Here is a 26033-nt window from a genome sequence, read left to right on the forward strand (position 1 = left end):
GAGGCACCGCACGCTGCAGCGCTCTGCTCCGATCACCATTCCCCCCCCCCCCCCCCCCCCCCCCCAATCATAATGTTGTGCGATTATATATGGTGTTCTTACGGTTGTTGGTGACTGATTTGAGCTGTGGCGGAGGTCTGCGCTCTCTGAGTGCCAATTTCTAGTTTTTGTTGAAATATCGCCAGAATTACCCAGCAACTAAAAGCAGTTGGTGCTGTAGCTGTAAGATATGACACAGAAAGAATGAGCGAATGGCTTTGATCAATCCTCTTTCAAAATGTTGCTGATTCACTGTGTTATAAAAATACTTTCACAAAGAAATAAATTCATGATGCAGGATAATGTAAAACAACTCATGGTAACAACTCTGAGGAAACAGAAACTTACACACCATTCATATGGAGCCTTTTGAAGTTTTATAATTGTTGACAATCGAGTGCATGTGGTGGCACAAAGGTAGCATGTGGTGATAAGACTTTAATTTTATTATTGCACTCTTCAAGTGAGGTGGAATCCGTTTATTTTAATCACATGTAGGTGTGTTGAACTATTAGTGTCCAAATGATGTCAAGATAAACTAAACCAAACTAAACTACACTAAACAAAATTAAACTAAACCAAACTAAATTAAACTAAACTAAACTATACTAACTAAATACTAGTTTAAACAGTAAAGTATTCACAAAGCTGCCCCAGGAGCTAGAATGCTGTGGGAAGTACGGTGCACTGAGCCCTATCCTCGAATGTCTGAATGTTATTCCCTTTAGTCCGTTCATTGCTTTTCTCCTGTTGTCCCCCCCCTTCGAGGGGGAGTCTTCTCCAGTTTCAGTTGCTGACTCCACTATTACGAGGGCCTATGAACAAGCTCCGGCCGGACCGGGAGGACACTCCTGTCGGTCCTGCCCGTGGACTGGCTTCGGTTCTACTGCTGAGATCCGTGGTTCTTGTGCTGGACCGTCCAACGGACTGTACTCAACATAGTCCGAGGCTTTACTTCTTATTGTCTCATGCGAGCTGTTGCCAAAGCTGTCCGTCCCTGGGAGAGGGATCCCTCCATACTGTGGTTCTCCCCAAGATTTCTTCTTTTTCCACTGGGTTTTTGGAGTTTTTTCTTGCCGGATGTGAGGGTCGAAGGCGGTGGTTGCTTCGTTTTGTCTCGTTACTGTAAATATTGACATATTACCATTATGCTTATTCACTGTTTTTACTTTTACCGACCAATGTAACATCTTGAAGCCCTCTGAGGCAACTGTTGTTGTGATACTGAGCTATACAAAAATAAATTGATTGATTGATTGATTGATATTGTGCCTGACAAATATTTTGGCATAATGCCGTGCACAAGTTATTGATGCAAAAATATAAAATGAATGCATGTAATATTTTTCTCTTGTGGATTTAAAATTGTAGACAGTGTTTCAGCCTTAAATCCTTGAAGTTTGAATGCTGTGTCTTCTTACATTCCTACATTAATGCAGGGTCGATGCTGAAGTTTGTCCAAATAGATGTAGATGAGCAACCATCAGCAAGAGGTGTATCCACATCTCTGGATTGCTCTTCAGATTGCTCTAACTCTCCCTGTTACTGTTGTCTCTGCTGAGCGAATCTTTTTAAAACTCAGGCTCATTACAACATGTTTGCGTTCATCATCTGTGTGCTGCTGGACACTGGAATTTCTCCCTTGGGAGATTAATAAAGTTTTTATCTATCTATCTATCTATCTATCTATCTATCTATCTATCAGTGGGTCAGGAACGTTGAGGTGGTTTGGCTGTCATCAGCATCAACATGGACGTGGCTCAGAAGCTGTCCTACAATGACCTGACAGCTGATTTTGCTTCCAGGAAATGCAGACGTGTGTCTCTGTGGGGCCTGCAATTAGTGGCATTCACTCAAACTGACACCAGGGGGCGCCACAATGCAGTTGTGTTTCGTGCCCCCAAATTACTCGCAGCGGCCCTGTGCAGACCCTGTTACAGAGGATCGGAGTGTAACAATAACCTTGAGTCATCTTAGTGTCAAACCTGCTTTGTTTGTAGTCATGAATCATTTTACAGGAAACTCCTGAACATGGCTGCAATTTAGTGGAATTATGTGTGATTTAACTTTGCATTTTAACTCTTCTGATAAATCAACATGTGACCTTCAACATGGATGTTTGTGCTCTAAAGCATTCAGTATGAAAGTGTTTCTAACTTCTATGGAGTCTGTTCTGATGTGAATCCAACATGGACCCTCAGCAGCAGACTGCAGGCTGGATCATTGTTCCTCCTTTGACTCCATCATTTATTGCTGGAGTTCACAAATGGAGACTTTTTCTCTCACAGAGGAAGAACAGAGTTTCCACTTGTAGCTGTCATGTTAATAAAGAGAAAGTCAAAGGTCACAGTGTGGAGGCTGCAGAGCAGAAAGCCACAGAGCTGCTCTGCTGCAGTGGAGGAAGTGTGATGAGCTCTCACCAGCTTGTTTTTTCTCTTCTAATAACCACAGAGAACAAATTCACATCTGCTGCTGCTCCGTCATGAACGCCACTCCTGTCTGTCTGTCTTCTCTGTGGTTTGATTTCCTCTCAACATGTTTCTGATGAGACCTCCACCCACACACAGGTGAGCTGAGACCCTGAATACTGTTACTGTTGCACTGTGGGAAATATTTGGAGCTGATTGAATTCAGTTCAGTCCATCAGTATCAATGTCATCAGAGTTTAGTAGATTGAACAGCTCTGTGTTTCATGAGGAAGAGACTGAAGATAATCAAAACTCCCATTCACTGTTCACTTCACAAGAAACTATCCTGATGAAGAGTGAAACACTTCCTGTTAGCGCTCAACATGTCAGACTGAAGAGAAAACACAACAAAACAACATTATGTGACATTTTATTCTGAAAGTAACACTGAGGAAATGTAAAGAAAGTTTAACATTGAGAAGCAATATCATGAAAAGGAAAACAGAGAAATATGTCATTAGTTTCTTTGTTTAAAATACTGACTGAACTGAAGTTCCTCTTTCTATTCTTATTCTCTGTGTTTTCTACATGTGTTCAGGAGGAAGATTGTTTCAAGATAATCTTTGTTGTTCTTTACAGTTGATGACAGAAAACATGTTTGAGTTTTCCAGCAGGTGTGAGTGAGACGTCAAAGCTCTTGGAGGTCAGTCAGCATGTGTGGAGCTGGTGGACGGTCCTTTGTTTCTGAGGATCATCATCAGAGAGAGTCCAAAGCAGTAGACCACACTCTTCACTATCAGCACTGTGTACTGCAGGCAGAGCAGCCTCTCTCTGGACCAGAGTGGTGAAGGGACGGCTGGAGGAGGAGGAGGAGGAGGAGTAGAGGGAGGAAGGGTAGGAGGAGGAGTAGAGGGAGGAGGACGAGTCGATGGAGCAGTAGATGGAGGGGCAGTGACCTTTATGACTGAAATGGACAAAGGTCAACATGTCAGTGCTCTAAATAATGACAGTGAATCACAGCTAAACTCATCAAACCTTCTTTACCTTGCTCTGTTTCAGCCTCCACTGTTCCTCCCTCGTGCTTCACAGAGCAGCGATATTTTGTTTCAACATCATGCTGACCGAGCACCAAGATGGAGGTGAAGCGTCCCGACTCTCTGAGCTCCAGCTGCTCTCCCTCTCTGGAGTTCAGCTCCTCCAGGTCGCCGTTCTGCTTCAGTCTTTTCCAGGAGAACTGGACCTCACGAGGGAACATGGCTGAGGCCACACACAGCAGGTGGTTCTTCAGGGGATCTCTGGAGGCTGCTGGGTACACGCTCACCACGGGCTTCACTACCTGCTGCTCTGGAGTCAGACAGCAGCAACAAGCAGCACACACACACAACCACAAAGTCAACAGCAGCTTCCAGCTCTCAGCTACATTCAGTCTGATCCTGGAAACCACCTCAACTCTGATCAATCAGCTGATTGATGTGAACACAGTACAAAGGTCACTGCTCACTGTGTTCATGTTGATATCAGACTCTGTCTTCACCTCAGGTCCTCATGTGTTGCAGCTCACAGTGATTTTAACAGAGAAATAAAGTGGTCAGAGTCGGGGCCACACAGTGGAGTCAGTGTGAGAAAGTTCCTGCTTCACATCCAGGCTGAACTCAGACTGAGTTTATATGTGGAGTTTGCATGTTCTTCAGATTCAGATTCAGATTCAGAAAACTTTATTGATCCCATAGGGCAATTCATTTGCAACACATCTCAAGCAGTTTCACACGTGTATACAACATGAGACAGGATATTAAAACAAGCAATACAATAAACAATTTAAGCACTGGAATTCAGTAATTCATGAGCGCACATTTCATTTTTCCTGGGCTTTTGGTTCCATCCAGTTTTAAAAAGTTTTTTTTTTTTTTACTTTTGTGGCCAACTGGCAACTCACAACTAGTTTTATAAGTGTGAGAGAGGAGTGAAGTGTTCAGTGTTTTGTCTTCACTCTGATGGATAAAGACAGAAAACAACCTTCACTCAGATTCTTTATTTCAGTTTATTGCGGTGCAAAATTTGTAACATTCAAGACATTTAACATCATACAATCAGAACATTTTGATAATATAAATGTATTTAAAAAATTTTGTTTGTAATTTATATCTTGACTGTGATGTTTTTCAGATTTTATATTTAATGCTTTGACTTTGCCTGGAGACCAAGAAAATGCAGTGAATAAATTATATTTTCAAAAAACTGTTTTTAAAAATTTATGCATCAGATTTGTAAGATGATCATTCAAACTAGTTTCATGTCATCTGATGTGATATTCTACACAAAGTTATATTTCATTAAAAAGTTACCTAAAATAAATTGTAATTTTCACTTATTTCCATGTTATTTTATATTGGCATGTATTTTATTTTAATTTGAAATAAATATAAAGGATGCAAAACAAATCTGTTATATCATGCTGATGTTTCTCCACAGTGGGTAATAATGAAAAAAAGCTGGTAAACTCAGCTGTACTTGGAAGCTGATAAGTTTATCCCAGAGCGATATAAACTGATGTCAAACTATGAATTTTGTCTTTGATTTTGTAAAGGAATTATGAATTGAATTACTGAGCTTATAAATTATATTGACGGGCCCCTCGGCACAGCGGGAGCTCAGAGTAACAAACAAAAATACAGTTTTCATCAGAATTTAATTAATCTTCAATTGTGATACAAGACTCAGTGTGAAGAAATATTGTATTTATTTCTATTTTCCACTCAATTTTAAGCTTTCCACATTTAGGATGAGAGTGCAGATTCATTTTCAATTTTGTACACATGCACCAAATACATAAGTACTGTACAAATATTCGTGAATACGACATGTTTAACATCATTATTTTAGCATCAAATTAACCTATTTGTATTGAAGACTTGGATTCAGTGTTTTTTGTGAAGTGTATGATCAAATAATGTCATTTTATATTAGACACATTCATCAGTTTTTATTTATAACAATTGAAATCCTTTGAATGTCAAAATAAACTGAAATTGAAAGTTGAAGGCCAATTCATGATTTATGTTTTAAATTAAACTTCAGCTTGTCTGTCAGGAGGTAACGGCTTTGTAAAGTGTCTATCTAGTATCTAAAGCATCTTTGATGAATCTCAATCCATTAACCTGAAAAAATAAATAACCTTTAAAAAGAAACTCAGACAATTTTCCATGTAAATAAAACAATTAAATAAATTAAAAGTTTGTTCTTACCTGTTACATACAGTTTAGTCCCAGAGCCGAAGATGTATTCTCCCACAGTGAGAAAGAGTGAAACAAAAACCCTCCTGCAGCTGAATGCGAGCTGAGCTGATGAGACTGTGTCATATTTCTGCTCCATTAAGAGTTTCTCTGATTTCATATCAACACATCTGTCTCTGGTTTCTTTGATCCAGCAGCTCAGCTCTGATGATCATGTCTGTCTCTTGGTCAGTTCACAGCTTTAGTCCACATGGAGCAGATCTGGACTAAAATACTAACTGTTGGACTGAAAGGAAACTTTTACTTTCTTGGTCTCCAGAAGATGAACTTCATGAAATAAATAAATTAACTTCACCAGAAGCTGGAGTTTTTTTTTTTCTTCTCACTAAAATGAACCAACAGCCATGAAAAGCATTTTGTTCTCAATAATTCAGAGGATAATCTGTAAGTATGATTATTGATTGTGGTCACACAGTGGATCAGTGATTAGCACTCTTGCCTCACATCAAGAAGAACCTGGGTTCAAATTACCAGCTGAGGCCTGGGGCCTTTAAAGGTGCATTAAAGCAACACTGAGGAACTTTCAGTTTTCGTTGATTTTGGAGGCGCCAGTGGACAAAAGCGGTAGTGTTTTGCCTGAAGGAATACTACAGTTCCCATGAGGACTAGCGCGTGACGTCATAAAATGCTGCTCCCAGTGGCATGCTGTCGGACTGAACTCGCCTTCATTTGTTTCCAGTGGCTGTGTGAAGGACGGATAGCGACGAGGTAATGAATCTAATGGTGGCTAAACAATGTTATATCATGATGTGACACATGCTGTAAAGCAGTCCACACATTTGGAGTTTTTTAGCGTGCAGGGTTCCTACCACCCTCCTCACAGTTTCTTAGTCCAAGTGAAAGCAATACTGACGCCCTCAGCCCGTGACAGAGGGGTCATTCAACTAGTTGTAAGTCGATGTATCATCACAAACGATATTAAAATGTTTTATTAAGGTTGAAAAGTTCCTTAGTGTCGGTTTGAGGAGTTTGCACGTTTCATGCGAAACAACGGACCCTGCAGGCCTTGGACGTAACTGCAGCTTAGTGAAACGCTCGTGCCTGTGGCTTGCATCCATGTACGTGCACAGAAGAGGGGAACTCCTTCCTCACTCTTTAGTAGTGCTCGAGAAAAATTTGAGTTTCTTTTGCTTAGTGGGGTCTGTGCTGGAGTTGTGGCAGTGCTAGAAGTCGGTCTTTTCTTACTTTCTGGAAGATCCATCCTCAACACTGCTCAGTTGTTGCTCGCTAATCCTCTGGCGGAGTAATGGCGGACAAAGCGAAAGCTAAGCGAGAGAGGCCAGGGGGAGCACGCATTACGTCACATCCTCTCAAATTCTCACCAAGAAATACAAATTGCCGGACCGGCACTACAACTACTCAAGTGACAATTTAACGCTGTTGGTGGTACTTGCAATGAATATGTCAGGGCACATTCTACACATCATTGAATATTTCGAACATATTTATGGTGGAAAATAAGTATTTTTAAAGTTGAAAAACTCCTTAAACCTACACTAAGGAACTTTTCAACCTTAATAAAACATTTTAACATCTTTTGTGATGATACTTCGACTTACAACTAGTTGAATGACCCCTCTGTCACGGGCTGAGGGCGTCAGTATTGCTTTCACTTGGACTAAGCAGCTGTGAGGAGGGTGGTGGGAACCCTGCACACTAAAAAGCTCCAAATGTGCGGACTGCTTTACGGCATGCGTCACATCACGATATAACTTTGTTTAGCCACTATTAGATTCATTTAGATTCATTACCTCGTCGCTATCCGTCCTTCACACAGCCACTGGAAACAAATGAAGGCGAGTTCAGTCCGACAGCATGCCCACCGGGAGCAGCAATTTACGACGCCACGCGCTAGTCCTCATGGGAACTGTAGTATTCGGTCAGGCAAAACACTACCGCTTTTGTCCACTGGCGCCGCCAAAATCAACGAAAACTGAAAGTTCCTTAGTGTAGCTTTAATGCACCTTTAAGTGTGGAGTTTGCATGTTCTCCCTGCGAGTGTGGGTCCTTCAGTTACTCTGGCTTCCTCCCTTAGATTTACCTGGTGAATCTAAACTGCCTCGAGGTGTGAACGTGAGTGTGTGTGGCTGCATGTCTGTGTGTTGGACTTTTTTTTTTTTTTCCCCCTTGTCCTGTTCAGCAGCTGGGGCGTGCAATATTGTATGATTGCAGCCTTTTACTATCCAAACAGATTTTAATGTTAGCAGCAGGACGAGACTGAATCTCCTCCTGCTGCTGCCTTTATTTAAAACTGGCATCCGGCAACACCAAAACAGAGCCGACAACTAACACAAAAACTGACAGAACCAGAAGTGATAAGTGATAAGTGATATATATATATATATATATATATATATATATATATATATATATATATGTATATATATATATATATATATATATATATATATATATATATATATATATATATATATATATATATACATATATATATATATATATATATACACACACACACATATATATATATACACACACACACACACACACATATATATATACATATATATATATATATATATATATATATATATATATATATATATATATATATATATATATATATATATATGTATATCACATACACACATACAATTTTTTTCTTTTTTTTCCTGACGAACCTTAGTGAACACACCAGGCCACAACAACAAAAGGAGGTGTAGGGAAGGAAGGAAATGCAAGGACACCACAAACCTTTTTTTTTTTTTTTTTGGAGAATATAGCTAGTAGTAACTAGTAGTAAACTAGGGGTGTGCATCAAGAGAGGTCTACTACAGATCACCATTATTCTAACCACCACAAGAAGACAAGGTAACCGAGTATGTGAAGAGTGATTAAAAATCAGCGTGATCATGCAAATGTGATGGTGATAGTGATGCTGATAGTGATCATGCATATATGACCTCTGACCCCTGAGAAGACCAGAAGCACACACACACACACACACACACACACACACACACACACACACACACACACACACACACATAGTCCCTCCACTAGGTGGCGTTGTCAGAACAACTTTAAATTAACGTATTTGTAACCCCCTCGGCCCAGATTTTCTGGCGTTGTCAGCAGGACCACAGGTTTGTGAGCAGTGTTTTAACCAGCTTTTATTTTTTTCTTAAGCAATTTTAAAAACTGTTGTTTTTACTCGTTTTTAATTATTTCTTTTAACTCGCAATGATGATGCCAATTTATCCTGGGGCCCCATGGGTGCCTAAGTTTGAAGGTGAAGATGGCAGTTTGAAGTATTTGGAGTGGAAGGAGCAAATGCAAGGTCTTTTAGAAACAAATCATTTAACCGAACCCCAAAAAGTTAGGATTTTGATCGGTGGTTTGTCTGGGCTGCCAAAGCGACAGGTTAATGTGCTGGCTGATGATGAGCGTGATAGAGCTACAAAAATCTTTACAGTTTTAGACGGACTATATGTAAAGGAGGTTCCAATATCTGTTTTACGTTCTCAATTTTTTGGTTGTGTACAGAAGCCGGGCCAGTCCGTTCAAGCTTATGCACTGTGCTTGAAGGAACTTTATCGTAAGCTCCAGCAACAGGGTGAGGGGGAAGCACCTACTGACGTTTGTTTGTTTGTTTGTTTGTTTATTTTGTTTCGAGCTGAATTTCATTCACAGTGCTCGGCAGTAAACAAAAATTACATTACAATATACAAAAATCATTACAATCAATACAGCATAATACAATAACAAAACACACGTTCACTTGAGGGACCAGTTCATGCTTGGCCTTAAGGATGGCACCTTGCTCCGAGCACTAAAAAGAGAGGTACATCTAGCACCCCAAACTACCTTCAATGCACTGCTCCAGGAAGCCCTCCTCCTGGAAGAAGAAATGCCCCCAAGGTGGCCTGAAGCAACATGTGCTGCTGTAAGAGAGCCGAACCACTCTAGACCTCAACAGCAGGGGGAGACTTGGAGGCAGGAGTTAAAAAGGGAAATTGTTGAGGAGCTCAAGGGCCAAATAAAGGATGTTGCACGTGAGCTCATTCAAGAGTTGAGACCGGCCAGCCCTCCACACATACCTGTGCGCCGCAGCATCGCCCCCGAGCCCGACCTGGAGACGAGTTATCAGAGGGGACGTCCGCTTAACAGATGGGATGAAGGAGGCAGGCCCATCTGTAGAAACTGTAACCAGTCTGGTCATATTGCCAGGTTTTGTAGGACACCCCCTGTTACTCAGCCGGCTTTAAACTAGGCCACCCTACTGTTGAGGCCCATGCAGCGGGGTCTGGGGGGGAAGATCAGAGGGCCGCTACAGCCTTGGTGGGAAACTGCCCCTACGTGGACGTGTATGTAAGTGGAGTCAAAATGGAGGGACTTTTAGACACTGGTTCACAAGTTAGTCTTATTCGGCAGAGTTTATTTTTCAAACATTTTCCAGATCATGCAGTAAACAATGTGCCGTCATACATCAAGCTCAAAGCGGCCAATGGCCTCAAGATCCCCTGCATAGGCTACGCACTAATGGACTTTAACATAGAGGGTGTGGAAATAAGTCAAAAAGGAGTTTTTGTTGTCAGTGAAGAGTGCTCTTCCAACTCATTTATAATGAGTTGCCTCAGGTTTTCCTGCAAAACATCCTGATAAACTTTTGAATTCATTTTTCCATTAATGATTGCAAGTTGTCCAGGCCCTGAGGCAGCAAAACAGCCCCAAACCATGATGCTCCCTCCACCATGCTTCACGGTGGGGCTGAGGTGTTGATGTTGGTGAGCTGTTCCATTTTCCCTCCACACATGACGTTGTGTGTTCCTCCCAAACAATTCAACTTTGGTTTCATCAGTCCACAAAATATTTTGCCAAAACTTCTGTGGAGTGTCCAAGTGCCTTTTTGCGAACATTAAACGAGCAACAAAGTTTTTTTTTGGACAGCAGTGGCTTCCTCCGTGGAGTCCTCCCATCAACACCATTCTTGGCCATTGTTTTACATACAGTTGATGTGTGCACAGAGATATTGGTCTGTGCCAGCGATTTCTGTAAGTCTTTGGCAGACACTCTGGGGTTCTTTTTTTTTACCTCTGAGTATTCTGCGCTGAACTCTTGGCGTCATCTTTGGTGGACGGCCACTCCTTGGGAGAGAAGCAACAGTGTCAAACTCTCTCCATTTGTAGACTACTTCTCTGTCGATTGATGAACATCCAGACTTTTAGAGATGGTTTTGTAGCTTTATACAAATCAACAATTCTTGATCGCAGGTCTTCAGACAGCTCTTTTGAGCGAGCCATAGTGAACATCAGACAATGCTTCTCATCAAGACAATTCTTATCAGGTGTGTGTTTTATAGTGGGCAGAGCAGCTTTAAGCCACTCATCAGTGACTGGGCACTTTCCTGACTTAAAGGGACTTAAGACAACTTTACAAAATTTACCTCAGTGCTGCCGCAATAGGCGCTGCAGCCACCAGCCAAGGCAGCACGGGAGCATGCAGCGGCTTCTGTCATTTTTTTTTTTTTTTATTCACGAGATAACACTGATAAAGTCCTTTTTTCTTCGTGGTGGTACTTTTTTGTGGGCTTTGAGTGGATGCAGGTCGTTTGATGACTGCTGAAGAATCCATTTGTATCCCTGCAGCAGGGTTTCCTGCAGAAAAAAGTTTGGATGGGGGGAGCGTTTGGGGGGGGGGGGGGGGGGGGGGGGGGCCGTGTGGTGCCGCGGGGAATGCTACTAATGAGCTGTCGGCTCGGGGTGGGCAGGGGGTGCTAACGCAGCTAACACAGCTAACACAGCTAACACAGCTGCCGGTGTTCGACGGTCGGAGAGTTTATTTTTTTCTCCTCTCCGTTGCCCGGGCGCTCCACAATTTAGTGCGGGCAGGGCGCCGGACTGAAAAGGTCTGGCAGAAACCCTGCCTGCAGTGTTTTAGTCCGTGTCCATGGCAGCCATGTTCTTCCTGTTCTAGAGCTGTTGGGAACACGCTTACAGCGCCAGTTTACGTCACATCCCCACGATTCAGAAATTCGGACCCCGAACTGCAACAAATTGTGTGGCACACAACCTGTATTCACTTTATTCATGAAGTGCTGCTGGGCGGCGCCATTTTCGAGAGCAACTTCCGGTTGGCTGTCTTTGCGCTGCAACAACATCTAGTCCTCTCGCTACTTTAGCTACTTTTAACTGTTCTTTTTAGCGATTTTAACATGTTTGGCATCAATTGCGCTGTCCGTGGAGCCACAACAACTGGGGAAAGATGAAACTTTCTCTCTCTCTGAATTGTTTGGACCCTGGAAAGGCTAGATCTGAAAGCTGCGGACCAGCTTTTAAACTCCACCCGCCTCGTCTAAAGAAGAAGACCTCCGCTGCTGGCTCAAGGCGCTCAATTTAAAAAAGCCACCAAAGCGTCCATATGTATCTGTCATTTTGTGGACCTACATCCCTCACCACTTCATCCTTATCCAGAGAAACGGCTGGGCTACAAGGCTGAGTTAAAGAAGTCACGACGGAAGCTGGAGAGACACGCAGGTAACTATATGTTAAATAACAGCTGTTGCTGTTAGAGTTGGGATGATAAACACTGTAAATGATAGCTTAATGATTATCCTTGGTTTGTGTAGATAATTGTCAAAAATATCAGGGCTCCTCATTAGCATTAGCTTGTGACAGGGTTAATAACACAGTAAACAACAGGAGCTGTTTCAGAAATGACAACAACCTCCGTTTGCATGTTGGATAACTAGACCGATGCAGAGTGATACAGGAGAGTGATACAGCAGAGTGTCCTCCCAGGCAGAGACTCAGCCACAACTTCCACTAGCACAATGGTTACTATGACATGATCTATGTCAATAAAAAAATAAATAAATAAATAAAAAAAAATAGTAAATGTCAAATGTATTCGTATTTCCTTATTTGTTTAAAATTAAATGAAATGGACTTCTGTTAGCTGTTAGTGAAAGATATCTTACTAAAGTAAAAAGATAAAACTGAACTGCAATTTTATTGTGACATAAAAAATCATTATTGTCCATCCCAAGAGTAACTGGATTACAGACGTCCTGTTTTGTGCAATCATCCATACATTACATGAGAAGATACACTCAACCTTTTAACACACCTTTTACGTCTATATATGTTGTTTCCATCCCAGCAGGTAGGAAACACATATGATCATTGACAGAACATTTACTAAATAGTTAAGTGGGAATAAAATAAATTTCATGTTATTTGGGGACTTGTCTGATACGGTGTTTCTGTAACATCATACCTGAAATAAACCCATCATTCTTTTTCCTCAGATGCATCAATCAGTGCTGGGGGTGAAAGTCCTGCGCAGCCACACGACGAGCTCCAGGCTGAACCTTCTGCCTCCTGCCTTCATCTGTCAGACCAGGACTGAGCTGGAAGTCCTGTTCTCTACCAGCCATTCCAGGGTCATCCAGCCACAGTGTTCAGCACCATCCAAGCTGCATCCAACACTCCACACATCCACACATCTGTCCCTCATCTACACTGGTCTCCCTCTGGACACTTTTAGCCTTTTGGCAGATCAACTAACAAAACACCACGTCAGCACCTTCCAGCTTGATGTCTGAGACCAGATCCTGAAGACACCCATGAAGCTCCGGCAGAACCCCATGCAGGAGGACCTGGCTGAGAGGTTCGGTGTGTCACAGTATGGAGCAGCAGGATCATCTCTGCATGGTTGGACATCATGGGGAAGTTGAGGTCTCACATTGTGTGGCTGCCCAGATAGACCATTGATGCTACAATGCCACAGTGTTTTAAAGAGCATCACCCAACAACGACGTGTGTGTGTGTGTGTGTGTGTGTGTGTGTGTGTGTGTGTGTGTGTGTGTGTGTAAGTGCAAGTGCTTTGATATCTGTACACCATAAATTGCATTCTGAAGTTTGGTATGGTCAGTCCTGCTGTGAGGGACTGTTGTGTTTGAGCTGTAGCATTTTCTTTTACTATCATGATGCTGCACCACCTGCTTCATGGTCTTCTTTATTTGTCATATAGAACTTTTGGTAAACAAAATGTTTATTCTGTCATGCTGTATTGATATTTAAACTGCACCGTCTAATGGACTGTTCAAGAATAGTCAATTCAGTAAAATATCACTGCTTTATGACTGACTGTTTTGTAATCTTTCAATAATTCATTAATACACTACTACATTATGACAGGAAACAATTGACAACAAGGAATAGAGCACATTTAAATCAATAGCTTAGCTTTAAATTTCAGAAAAATAAGTAGACTCATACAAAAGGTCTTCATTTGAAGTACTATTTTTTCACATTTCATTAAACTATAAACAATCTCAAACACAAGTACCTTCCATTTGTAAAATGGGCTGCAACAACTGATTAAATTAATCCTATCTATGGAAGTATTTATTTTTAATTGTGGAGAGTACGCTCACTGCTTATCAAAACCATCAGCTGAAATGGCTTATATCCAAAACTTTGGGAGGAGGAGGAGCCATTAAAGAAAATTAGTAGTTACTGGATGTAACTCCAGTTCTACGAGTAAGTGCGTGCCCGCCTTCGGGCTTCACTAGTGGCACACCTCCAATCTCTGTCCAATCCACTGAGACTATACAAAGCTCGACGCACCAATCCCCAGCACGCGATGGTGCAGCACCACACCCCACACCGAGGGTACATAACCTCGGATGGCGCTAAAGCAAACCCTTCTTCTGACGTAGCAAAACAAGGGAAGCAGACAGCTGGGCCAGCAGGTAGGCGGGCACGCACTTACTCGTAGAACTGGAGTTACATCCAGTAACTACTAATTCTACTTCGTAAGTGCTTAGCCCGCCTACGGGCTTCGCTAGTGGTACTCACCAAGGCGAAGGCCGTAGGTCGATGAATGTACTCCCAGCTGGCCTGCTGACGGGATTGGTGCGTAAGACGGAAGTAAACAAACCGTACGTCCAGAACAGCCGAAGAACTCCCAAAGGACGAGGCGGGCACCTAGTGACGAAGCGCGGCCCACAACGTACAAAGCATCGCCACAGCGACACACACACACGCCGGCCAGGAACCACAGCGGCAGGTGGTGAAGGGGGGGCCCCTAGCCCGCGATCCACACATGGGGAGCGGCAGCGAACCCAAAAACGGCAAGCGGCAGAAGTCCTGCTCCCGCAACACCGTAAACAACATCCGCAGACCGCGGCAGAGCTGAGCGGCAGGCGGGGAATCCCTGGTCCGCGACCCCACCCGGGACGTGGCGGCCAGGCCAGAAGGACCGAAACGGTTAGACGACCGAACTTCTGTTCTCGCCGAAAACCATAGGCCTCGTAGGCAGCTGCAATAGCGCCCCCCACCCAGTGGGCGAGACGCTGAGAGGTCAGCGGGGAACCACGCCCCCGGGCTCCAAACCTCACAAACAGCTGGTCCGTGGCGCGAAAGCCAGCTGTGCGCTGGACATAAAGACGCAGAGCCCTGACCGGGCACAGCAACCGCAGTCGTGGGTCGTCCCTAGATGAGCCAGGCATGGAGTCAAGTGCCCTGATCCAGATCACTCGCGACCGGAAGTCCGAAGTGATCACCTTGGGATGAAAGGCCGGGTTAAGCCAGAGGTGCACGAGTCCCCCATCCTCGCTGAACACCATGCAGGATGGGTGGACTGACAAAGCGCAGAGATCCCCAACTCTCTTGGCGGATGCTAGCGCCAACAAGATGGTGGCCTTAAAGGAGAGAAAGTGGTCCTCCGCCTGCTCCAAAGGCTCGAAGGAGGTCCCTTAAGGCCCCCCAACACCACGTGGAGGTCCCACGGAGAGACGACATGCCTGGGGGGTGGTCGCAACCGACACGTCCCACGCAGAAACCACTTCATAAGCGGGTGGCTGCGTGCAGAGAAGCGGCCGAAGCCGCCGTGGCCCGCTGCGATGGCCGATGCAAACACCGCCAGGGTGGATGCAGCGCGACCGCTGTCCAGCAGGGCCTGGAGGAACTCCAAAACTCCACCAATGGTGCAGGACACCAGCTCGAAGCCCCTCCCCGAGCACCACGACGTGAAGAGCTGCCACCGAGACCTGTAGGCCTTGACAGTGGAGGGGGCCCTGGCACTCTGAATGGTGGACACCACCGCTGGGGGGAGGTCTAGTTCCACTAGTCTCACCCGCTCAGCCTCCAAGCCAGGAGCCTCCCGCCCTGGAAGGGGCGGGACCGAAGGGCGCCCCCTGCCTGCTGCAGCGCGTCGGGCCCGTCGGGAATCGGCCACGGGTCCCTGACCGCCAACTGAACCAGGTCCGGGAACCACCGCGTACTCGGGGTGTCCGGAGCCACCACAATCGCGTGAAGATTGTGCAACCTCACCCTGCGCAGCAGCGGGATCAAGAGGTGGACTGGAGGGAACGCGTACAGGAGGCCCGACGGACAGCTCCTGTGTGCGAAGGCGTCTACCCCTCGGGGGTGGGGGCGTCTGACGACCTGAGCGAGAACCAGAGTGGGCACTGTGCGTTCTCTGCACTGGCGAAAAGGTCTGCCACTGGGGATCCGAACCTGCGCCAGAGTCGGGCTGCGACCCACGGGGACAGGCCCCACTCGTCGTGGAATGGGCCTCCCCGGGACATTCTGTCTGCACCGATGTTGAGGACTCCGGGCACGTGACGCGCTCTGAGAGACGCGAGGTGCCAGTCCGCCCACCAGAGGATCCCCGCCACTATGCGATGAAGAGGGGGAGACCGTGTCCCCCCCTGCCTGTTCAGGTATCAGAATCAGAATCAGAATCAGAATCAGTTTATTGTCATTGCACAAAGTGCAACGAAATTTCAAGCAGCATCCGTGTATATATAATTTAAAAGAACAACCAACAATAGTGCAAATTTAAAAGGAAAACATAAATAGAAAAAAAAAAAATCATATATAGAAAAGAACTTGCAGTATTTGCAGATTATTGCACATTTCCATGAGTGCGTGTCTGTCAGTGACCCTTCAGATTCAGTGCAGTGATGGCTTGTGGAAAGAAGCTGTTTCTTAGTCTGTTTGTCTTTGTTTTGATGGACCTGTAGCGCCTGCCAGAGGGTAACAGTTCAAACAGGTGGTGTGCTGGGTGGGTACTGTCTCTTTTGATTGCCTCAGCTCTGCTGAGGCAGCGGGATGTGAATAAGTCTCTGATGGAGGGAAGAGGGCATCCGATGATCTTTTATGCGACCACCGTAGTGTTGTCCGTCCTGATGAGCACATGGCTGCCCTTCAGCCTGGCTTGGAAATGGAGCAGGACCTTCTGCACCGCCATCCTTTCCAGCATATTGATATGAGTGGGAGTCGAATCCCAAGCACCGCCCACCGCGTGGTGGTCTAGGGTGCCTCCCCATCCCGCGAGAGACACATCCGTGAACACTCGACGTGATGCGACACGCAGCCCAGGGGAACTCCTTGCATTAGGAGAGCAGGATCCATCCAATAAAGGAGCTCCTCGTGTGCTTGGGGCGGGATCGGGAACCATTTGCATCCGTCCCGCTTCCCCACGCAGCGGAGGCGTGCAAACCACCGTTGCAGCCTGCGCATGTGTAGAAGGCCCAGCAGGACCACTGGGTGGGCCGCGGCCATCAAACCCAGGATGGTCCTGATCAGTTGAACCCCGACCAGGGGTGCGGTCACTGCAGACCTCAGGGTCGAGAGAAGGGAAGTCCGTCTCTCCTCGGAAAGGCGGACCGTCATGGAGAGTGTATCCAGCTCCAACCCCAGACAAGCCATGCTCTGAGCTGGGGTGAGCGCGCTCTTGTGTCGGTTCACCATGAACCCCAGGAGCTCGATGTGGTGCAGGACCTGGGTCGTGTGCAGCACAGCCTCCTGATGACAGGACGCCAGTATGAGCCAGTCGTCGATGTAAGTGAGGATCCTCAGACCACGACGACGGAGGGGCTCCAATGCTGCTTCGACACACTTCCCAGATAGCATACGGATATGGGCCACTTCAGGCAACAATCTGGCACTGCAGGCATTCTTCTGGGCCGCAAAAAACAGATGTAAGCCTAAACTGGCCCATGTGGTAAATACTACATTTGGCCCATACCTCATAAAACAAATATGGCCCATGTTTGGCAAATACATGGCAGAGTAGGGAATAGTTATTCTGTAGGTGAACCAAGGCTGGGCCACATATGGTTCAGCACACATGGCCCACCTTTGCTGAAACTCATTTGGGCCACTTTTGGCCGAAAGACGGCAAATCAGCATCGACTAATCGGGATGTGAGCCTAAAGTGGCCCACATATGAGAAAACGCGCATGGCCCACCTTTGCTGAAACACATTTGGGCCAGTTTTGGCCGAAAGATGGCAGTCAGCATCGACTAATCTGGATGTGAGCCTGAAGTGGCCCACATGTAACATGGTGGGGTCCATACTTTGTGAAGTACAAATGTTGCAGGGCAAGAAAAGACAAGAAAAGCTATGTTAGTTTGCTTCTCTCATTGAACAGCTGTCCACTATTACTTGCTCCTAGTTGTATTTACAATTTCAATTAGCAGACACTTTTGTCCAAAGCAACGTACAACAGATATAACATACAACCATTACACTCACATTTAAAACTAGGGACAATTTAGGGTGACCAATTAAACTGACATGCATGTTTTTGGACTGTGGGAGGAAGCCAGAATAGGGAACCCATGCAAACTCCACACAGAAAAGCCCCAAGCCATGGCCAGTACTTGAACCCAGGACCCTCTTACTGTGAGACAAGAGCATTAACTACTACGCCACCATGCATAGCTATGCAAACTGCTACTGCTTTTCTTTTGTCCAGATCATCCGTTATTAACTAAACCATAAACATAAGATAAGATAAGATAAGATAAGATAAGATAAGATAAGATAAGATAAGATAAGATGACTTTATATTCCATTTTCAGTGGAATGTTCCATGATGTACCTGAACATATCACCCACAGTGACAGTTTTTTTGTTTTGTTTTGTTTGTTTGTTTGTTTGTTTGTTTTTTGTTAATGAAGTCAACTACTAAGTCTGTATGCCGTGAAGGATCATATCTTTATTCAAACTCTACTTTCCGTTATGGTTTTTCCTGCTTCAAGTCGGAGTTTTCCAAATTACCGAGTCCTTTAAATGCATCATATTTGAATTGACGAATGGGCACAAGGAAACAATTGCTGCAAACCTGCAGCTGTGAATTCTATCCAGAACAGAAGAGAAGACATGGTGAGGTAAGTCCCTGAACAAAAAATAAAAGAATGAATTAATCTGTTTGCTGGAAACATTTAGCTCTTATTGTTGGAACTTTACATTGTTTTGTCAGGTTGCCAGTGCTGCAAAAATGTTAGGTAGTTAACATTCACTTTTATGTAAGGATAAAGTGACCAGTGCTGAAAAGGCGTGCCACACAGCTCACATGTAAGTCAGCTACAATACCTATTTTGCAGTATACGTGTGATGCTGTTCTACAGCAGAAATCAAGTTGAAGCTGTCACCATATGTAAAAAAAAAAAAGGAAAAGAGGGTGAAGTACAGAACAAATCTCCCCAATTCTAAATGAATTGAACTCTATGTTTTATTACTGTAACTTCAGGTTAAATGTGAAGTTTGTCAGAGTGTTTGATCAAACTGCTTTACTCAAGTTCACTTGGCATGTATCAGTGCCATCTTTCATTGTTGTCTGAGCGAGCAGATATTGGGTCAGTGATCAGATGCCTTCAGATTAATTTAATTTAAAAAACCTTTTTTTTGTTTGGTTTCATGATAAGGTTTTTGTAGTTAGCACTTCACTGCAACCATGTCCAGTAACCACAGAGCTGCTTTACTGAGTCAACAAAATGTTCTTTTGTGCATTTCTTAAAGGGCCAGATGAAGATGAGACGATGCTGGGGCCATGATTGTTTTGCAGTGAGCGTTGGAGGTCAACAAGTGTTCCACTAAGTCAGAATTTTCTTATTTTTTTATTTTGTTTTGCCTATTTTGGGGCACAGGTTAAAAAAATAAAGGATCACTAGTTCTTTACTTTTCACAAGTTGTTTCTCGTGTCTGGTTATTTCTTCATTTCTTCAGAAGGTATCTTCATCTTTGACCCTGATGAGTCCCAAGACTGGACCACTGCATGCCACCATTTAACACAATATCTGGAGGTACCGAAATAATATGTAGCCACAAATTCACATGACACCAGTTCTGCTTCATTTATATGCTGTGTTCATGTTTGACCTAGAACTTTGTCATGGTGTAGGCTCGACAAGATCTGCCCAGATAGCAAAAATTTTTCGGCTTATATCTGGCCCATACCTGACATGCTCACACGGCCCACGTACCCCATGGAATGATGGCACTTGGGAGGTCCGCTCCTGTTTGCCAAAAGTGGGTCACAACCAAGCCTTTACAATGCCGCACCGCTTGCGTGACGCACACAGCGGGAAAGCTAGCGGCTCCAGCGCGCTGCTATGCCCCGCGTCCGCAGCCGCATTGCGGCCAGAGCGCGAAGAAAGCGCCGGTGAAGAGGCAGTTCCGTGTGCATTCCGCTCACCATCCTCAGCCGCCTTATCAAATCAAATCAAATCAAATTTTATTTGTATAGCCCTTTACACACAAAAAGTGACCAAAGTGCTTTACAGTGAGATAAAAGCAATAAAATCATAACAACTAAAACAAATGAAACGGATGGTACAAATTGAAATTTTGTCCATGATCAATTTAAAGGAGCTATGAAAATAAAAACAGATAAAATACAAAAACCAAAGTGCCACTGTGCTACTGAGAGTTAAATGCCAGCCTGAGTAGATGAGTTTTAAGCCTGGATTTAAAAAGACCCAGCTAGGTCAGTGATGGTTCGCATGTCGGGGGGGCAGTTTGTTCCAGAGTCTGGGCCCAGCAGCAGAAAACGCCCGATCTCCCCAATGTTTATATCGGGCTCTAGGGACTTCCAAAAAGAGCTGGTTTGATGACCTGAACTGCGAACTTTGAGAAGCTCTGTAAGGTATGGGGGAGCAAGGCCATTAAGTGCTTTAAAAACAAAAAGTAAGAGTTTAAAATCGACTCTGAAAGAAACTGGAAGCCAATGCAGTGATAGAAGAACCGGGGTAATGTGCTCACGGTGAGGCGTGTTTGTTAGGAAGCTGTATTTCTAAATAGAGGCTCTGTGTTTGTTATTATATGAGTGTGATCAGTGGCGGACCGTGCATTTCACACTAAGGCCTTCAGAACAGATCTGCCTGAACCAATCCACCTCTCAATAACTATTTTGTCTACAAAAAAAAATCTTATTGTGCAGATATGCACATAAAGAGTTGTTGCACAGCAGATAGATACTTGTGCAGCCAGAATAAATGCCTTTGCTGAAGTGCACAAGTCTCCTACTACATCTGTGCACATACAATGAGCATCAACAACTTAATAAAACAGCAATATCATTTAGGAAAAGAGGAACATTTTACTCACCAAAATCCCGATTATTTGAAAACAAAATACATCCTCCTTTTCTTCCTCAAAAAGAGTTCAACTGCTCTGTCATCTAGATTATCCGTGCGTTTCAGTTCCATAAAGCCAGGGCTGAAAGTCCAGCTGCCCTGTGGGATTTCTGGCGTAAGTTTTATTTCTCTTCAGGTCTTCTTCTTCTTCTTTGGAATAATTGAGGTAGGCGACCAACAACTTAGGTGCATACCGCCCCCTACTGTATCTCTTGGTGAATGTAAATCAGAAGGCCTGGATATGCTGTTCGTGTACGCTAGCTAGAAGGCGCTGAGTCGCCAACTCGAAATCTGATTGGTTGAAGCAACTGTCTGATTGGTTGAAGCAACTGTCTGATTGGTTGAAGCAACTGTCTGTTTGACGCTTCACTTTACTTTACTGCGCCAACAGGAACGAACTGTGAAGGCCTCGGGCAGATTTCTTTGACCCTAGCAACAGATGATGCCTGTAATCTGATTGGTTAAATGATTTAATATGAAAAAAACATGTCTGGAAGCAGCGCAACCATGAAAACTATGAAAGGAACTGGAACATACCATTTGGAATCATTTATTAATTATTTATGGACAAAATATAATTTACATCAGTCTGTAATTCAGATACTTTTTAGGCCAGCAGAGAAGGCTTTGCAGGCCCTGACGGCCCACCACTGTAATACAGTAACATACATGGAGGTTTTCCAGAGTAAAATGTAAAAAATAAAGTAAGTGTAATAAAAAATGAAGTCACTTTAATCAGAAGAGGTTCATCGAATACAATGGACACTCATTTCTCGAATAATTAAAACTGACTGAGTGAAACAGCCAAAGGAAGACAAGAAATGGAAAAAATGAAAGCATGAAACACAGTAATTGCAATCAAAAATAGAAAAGTTTATTTACAGGACATGACAGAAGTGCACACTGACATATTGAATTGAATTGAAAGTCCTTTATTTGTCCCGCATGGGCAAATTGCAGGGTTGCAGCAGCAAAAACAACGCGGAAAGAAAAATAGAAAAATACAAAGCCAACTATACAAGAAAAAGTTAAATGCAATTTGTATGTAAAATTAGGATAGATATAATTAAATAAGTAACAGGAATATACTGACCGACACAACTAAGTATTAAATTAAATATAATGTAAATACAAATTAAGACATATATAATTAAGTAATAGATATAAACTGACAGATATAAATTAAATATAATTTACATAAAGATCTAAGACAGATATAATGAAATAAATAATAGATTTAAGATAACAGACATGGTAAGTGCTATGCAGTAACGTATGTACTTTTCAGTGTCAGATATGATCATGCCGTGCTTTTCACCTTCTCAAACGGATTTCTAGTTCATTTACACATTTTCTGATGACAAAAATAGCCTTGTCACCCGTCACCAGGTCAGGTGCTCTCCTGAGGAGAATCTGCTCAGCTGCAGAAAAACCCGGCCAGTGCTGGTCTCGGGTCTCCTCACTGCTGTTCTCAACGTATTTCAAGCATTGTGACTTGATTCCAACACAGAAGTTTACTGCACCTTGATAAATCACGAAACACAAAGTCACATACCGTGCTGGCGTCCCACTCTGAATCCGCTTTTTGCCACTACCGGAAGTCAGCTGCGATTTGCCATCTCTCAGGGGGCAGTCTAGTAATTCTATACGTCATTGAGCGGCGCCACGATCCAGGAAGCTCGCCATGCGCCTGTCCCTTTCCGACGGCAGCACGGGTTTTACGCCGGGCCAGGATCGGGGGAGGAGGCACAGCCGAACGGAGTCCTCAATGGCAGGCACTCCGGAGACCGGCGGCCAGCCCTCCACACAGGAATACTCTCGGTAGCCCTTCACTCTCGGTAGCCCTTGGCGGTAAGTGGCGTACCCCAGTCCCGCTGCATGTGAGCTTGAAACGACGGCACGGCGGGACATAGCACCGCAGTCCGGGACCGAGCCCGTGACTGGGTTGCCAGCCCGAGTGCAAAATCACGCTGCACCGGCTCCGGAGGCTGCGGCAGCAGCGCGAGGCCGGTGCGCTCGGCGGCTGAAGTAAAGAGCCCCGCGAGGTGCTCCACAGGCTCCACAGGCTCGCGGGGGAGACGGGATGCGGTGGAGGCGGAGTCGAACCGAGTCGAACTCCGTGGCACCAACACGGCGCTGCAGCTGCTGCTGCTGGCGCTGCCGCAGATCTCGGCCCAGTCGTAAGCGGGGGCAGCGGTCTCCTCGGCGTCGTCCTCACCAGCAGGAACCAGGGAGGTTGCGCCCATGAAGGCTGCTCGCCGCTGGCTCTCTTCGAGTGGCAGCGCGAGGCAGGCCGGGCAGGAGGTCCGCTGGCAGTGATGCTGCCAGCCAAGGCAGAGGAAGCAGAGCTCGTGACAGTCCTGCACGATGAGCAGAATGCCGCAGGAGCGGCAAGAGAACGGCCTGACGCCCGATGGCGACTGGTCCCGGGCCGGCGAATCCATTGTTGTCAAATCTTGATCCGGAGAAAAGAGGCTTCTAAGTCTCATGGAGATGCTGAGAAAGAAGAAGGGTTTGCTTTAGCGCCATCCGAGGTTATGTACCCTCGGTGTGGGGCGTGGCGCTGCGCCATCGCGTGCGGGGGATTGGTGCGTCGAGCTTTGTATAGTCTCAGTGGATTGGACAGAGATTGGAGGTGTGCCACTAGCGAAGCCCGTAGGCGGGCTAAGCACTTACGAAGTAGAATCATCTCCACCTGACAAAACAAAATGTATGTATATTCCCGTTCTTGATGAGACAAAACAGCGCCGACTTTACCGCTGTGCAAATATTGATAGCCTTCAGTGCTCTTACAATTCCTCATAGCCGAGCCACCCGCGCCAAGAGACAACTCGAAATAGTTGAAAATATCGCCATATATGACCTGGTTCAACTTTTTCATGCCATCCTCCCACTCTGTAATAAGTTGCGGCTGAGGCAGACTCGATCCATTTATGTTTTTTAAAGAGGTTTTCGTTTATTCCCGCATCATTTTCTCAGTTGTAAACACCGCCAGTACCCTGTTACAGGAAGTGCTACTCAAAACAGGAAGTCCCACCCCTTGGAAAATGGGCGGGGCTGAATAAGGTGAATAAGGCAACAGACAGCTATGAGGATTGGCCTGCTATTTTAGGGTTGCTTCACGGCCCATTTGCATTGAATAAACTGGAAATGCATGTGTAGTTTTTCACAAATTTTGCCTTAAGTCCCTTTAAATGGGTAAAAATTGGTTTCATTTGCTCTTTAGGTCTCCTTAGGCAGAGGGTTCAGTTACTTATTACTCCCCCTTCTGTCATTGTTTGCATGCTATCCTCATTAAAATATGAAAACCTATAAATGTTTGGGTGGTTTTAGTTAAAGCAGACACTGTTTTTTCATCTGTGTGATTTTGACAAAGATCAGATCACATTTGATGGTGATTTTATGCAGAAATGTGAGAAATTCCAAAAGTTCAGATACTTTTTCGTACCACTGCATCTGCTGTGGCTCTTTGATTCTGTGTACACTTCGACTGAACAGATTGTTTTAGTTCAAACATCTTTGCTTCAGTTTTCCAGATCAGAACTCTTCTCTGAGTCTGACTGAACATGAACTCAAAGTAGCGTCAAAACAATATTTCAGATATTTAGTTAGAAATATGGTGCTGTCTTTAGTGCTCTTTCCTCTCAACTAGAAAACCCAGGTTCAGTTCCAGGTCCTGCTGTTTGATGTTTGCATGTTCTCCCTGAGCCTGTGTGGATTCTCTCAGGTTCTTCATCTTCTCATATTTCATAGACATGCTTGTTGTGTGTCAGTGGTTTTCTGTTCCTCTGTGTGTTCTGTGATGGAATATTGGTGTCTCCCTGCTCTTCACCAAATCTCAGCTGAAATAAGTGTTTCCTCTCTGAGAGCCTGACTTGGAAAATATGAGGATGAACTGGAGTCATTCCAGCTGAGGATCAAAACAGGAGAATTATCTTCCTTTACTATATTTGATTGAAATATTTTTCATTATACTCAAAATGTTTTATTGTTGACTGAAAACAGTTATGTTAAGTCTGTTATTCAGTATTATTGATGTTCACAAATTATTTAAAGACAGGCCTATGAACGTAATTACATTTAAAATTGATCAAAATAAAGATCTCATTCACTAAAATTAATAGTATTTGTGATTCAAACTGAAGTGGATTGAAATATGTGAACCTGCTCTCTGGTTTACTGTTTACTTCCTGTCACACACTTTATTTGACATCAGTTGGTTTTTGTTCAGGCTGCAGGGATCATTTCTCACTGTGGTCGTTTCCTACCAAGCAGCGGCAGTAGTAGGAGGCTGAATGATCTGATTTAATTTTGTTAATCTTTAAATCACAGATGCCTCCTTTCTTCAGAGCTGAGAAATCATTTTGCTGAGGATGATTGTGTCCTAAATGTAATGTGCAGTCTTTTCTATTGATCTCAAGAATCACTCTGAATGTTTCTCTGTCTTTCTTCTGGTACCAGAATACATAGTTAGTGCTGCACGGATCAGTTCTACATCTGAAGGAGACTGTGTCCCCGACTCTCCTGGTCAATGTTAAATCGTCCTGAATCAGCTCTGCTGCCATGGCAACCAGCGCTGTGGAGACACAGACAGACAGGTGCAGGTCAGTGTGACCTCCTTTGTTCCAGGTGGAGTTTTCTGGCTCCTGATTGGCTGGAAACACTCACCTGAACACAGACAGCAGAGAGCAGCAGCTGGGAGGAAAAGCATTGTGTGCAGTGGTGTTTCCTCTGGAGGAGCTGAGGAGAAGTGGAGCTCTGATGCAGCCGAGGCCAAACAAGGACGAGCTGTTTGAGCAGACGAGCTCATGTGGTTTCTAACAGCTCCTCAAACCTCCCATCAGCCCACAGATAAGCTGCTGATTGACAGCTCAGCTGAGGCTGCTCTGTGGTTT

The 26033-nt window shown here is 44.5% G+C and overlaps 1 protein-coding gene across 1 annotated transcript; it reads right to left on the reverse strand.

Annotated features, from left to right (window-relative positions):
• Window positions 1-2958: 2958 nt before the first annotated feature.
• LOC115405137 (uncharacterized) lies at window positions 2959-26033 on the reverse strand. Its single transcript, XM_030114614.1, has 3 exons — window positions 25807-26033; window positions 3492-3791; window positions 2959-3411 (listed from the first exon to the last, which is right to left on the reverse strand). The coding sequence occupies exons 1-3, from the start codon at window positions 25946-25948 to the stop codon at window positions 3152-3154; spliced, it is 702 nt and encodes a 233-aa protein (XP_029970474.1). The 5' UTR covers window positions 25949-26033; the 3' UTR covers window positions 2959-3151.

This window comes from Salarias fasciatus, chromosome 18 (assembly GCF_902148845.1).
Source record: "Salarias fasciatus chromosome 18, fSalaFa1.1, whole genome shotgun sequence".
NCBI lineage: Eukaryota > Metazoa > Chordata > Actinopteri > Blenniiformes > Blenniidae > Salarias > Salarias fasciatus.

Bases quoted from the DNA above. Each gene is read 5' to 3' on its own strand.
- LOC115405137 (XM_030114614.1), bottom strand. From the start codon at position 25,948: ATGAGCTCGTCTGCTCAAACAGCTCGTCCTTGTTTGGCCTCGGCTGCA. The intron at 3,792-25,806 runs GTGAGTGTTTCC...GTCTGACTCCAG, and splicing joins TCTCTGCTGTCTGTGTTCAG to AGCAGCAGGTAGTGAAGCCC. The intron at 3,412-3,491 runs GTAAAGAAGGTT...TGTCCATTTCAG, and splicing joins GGAGGCTGAAACAGAGCAAG to TCATAAAGGTCACTGCCCCT.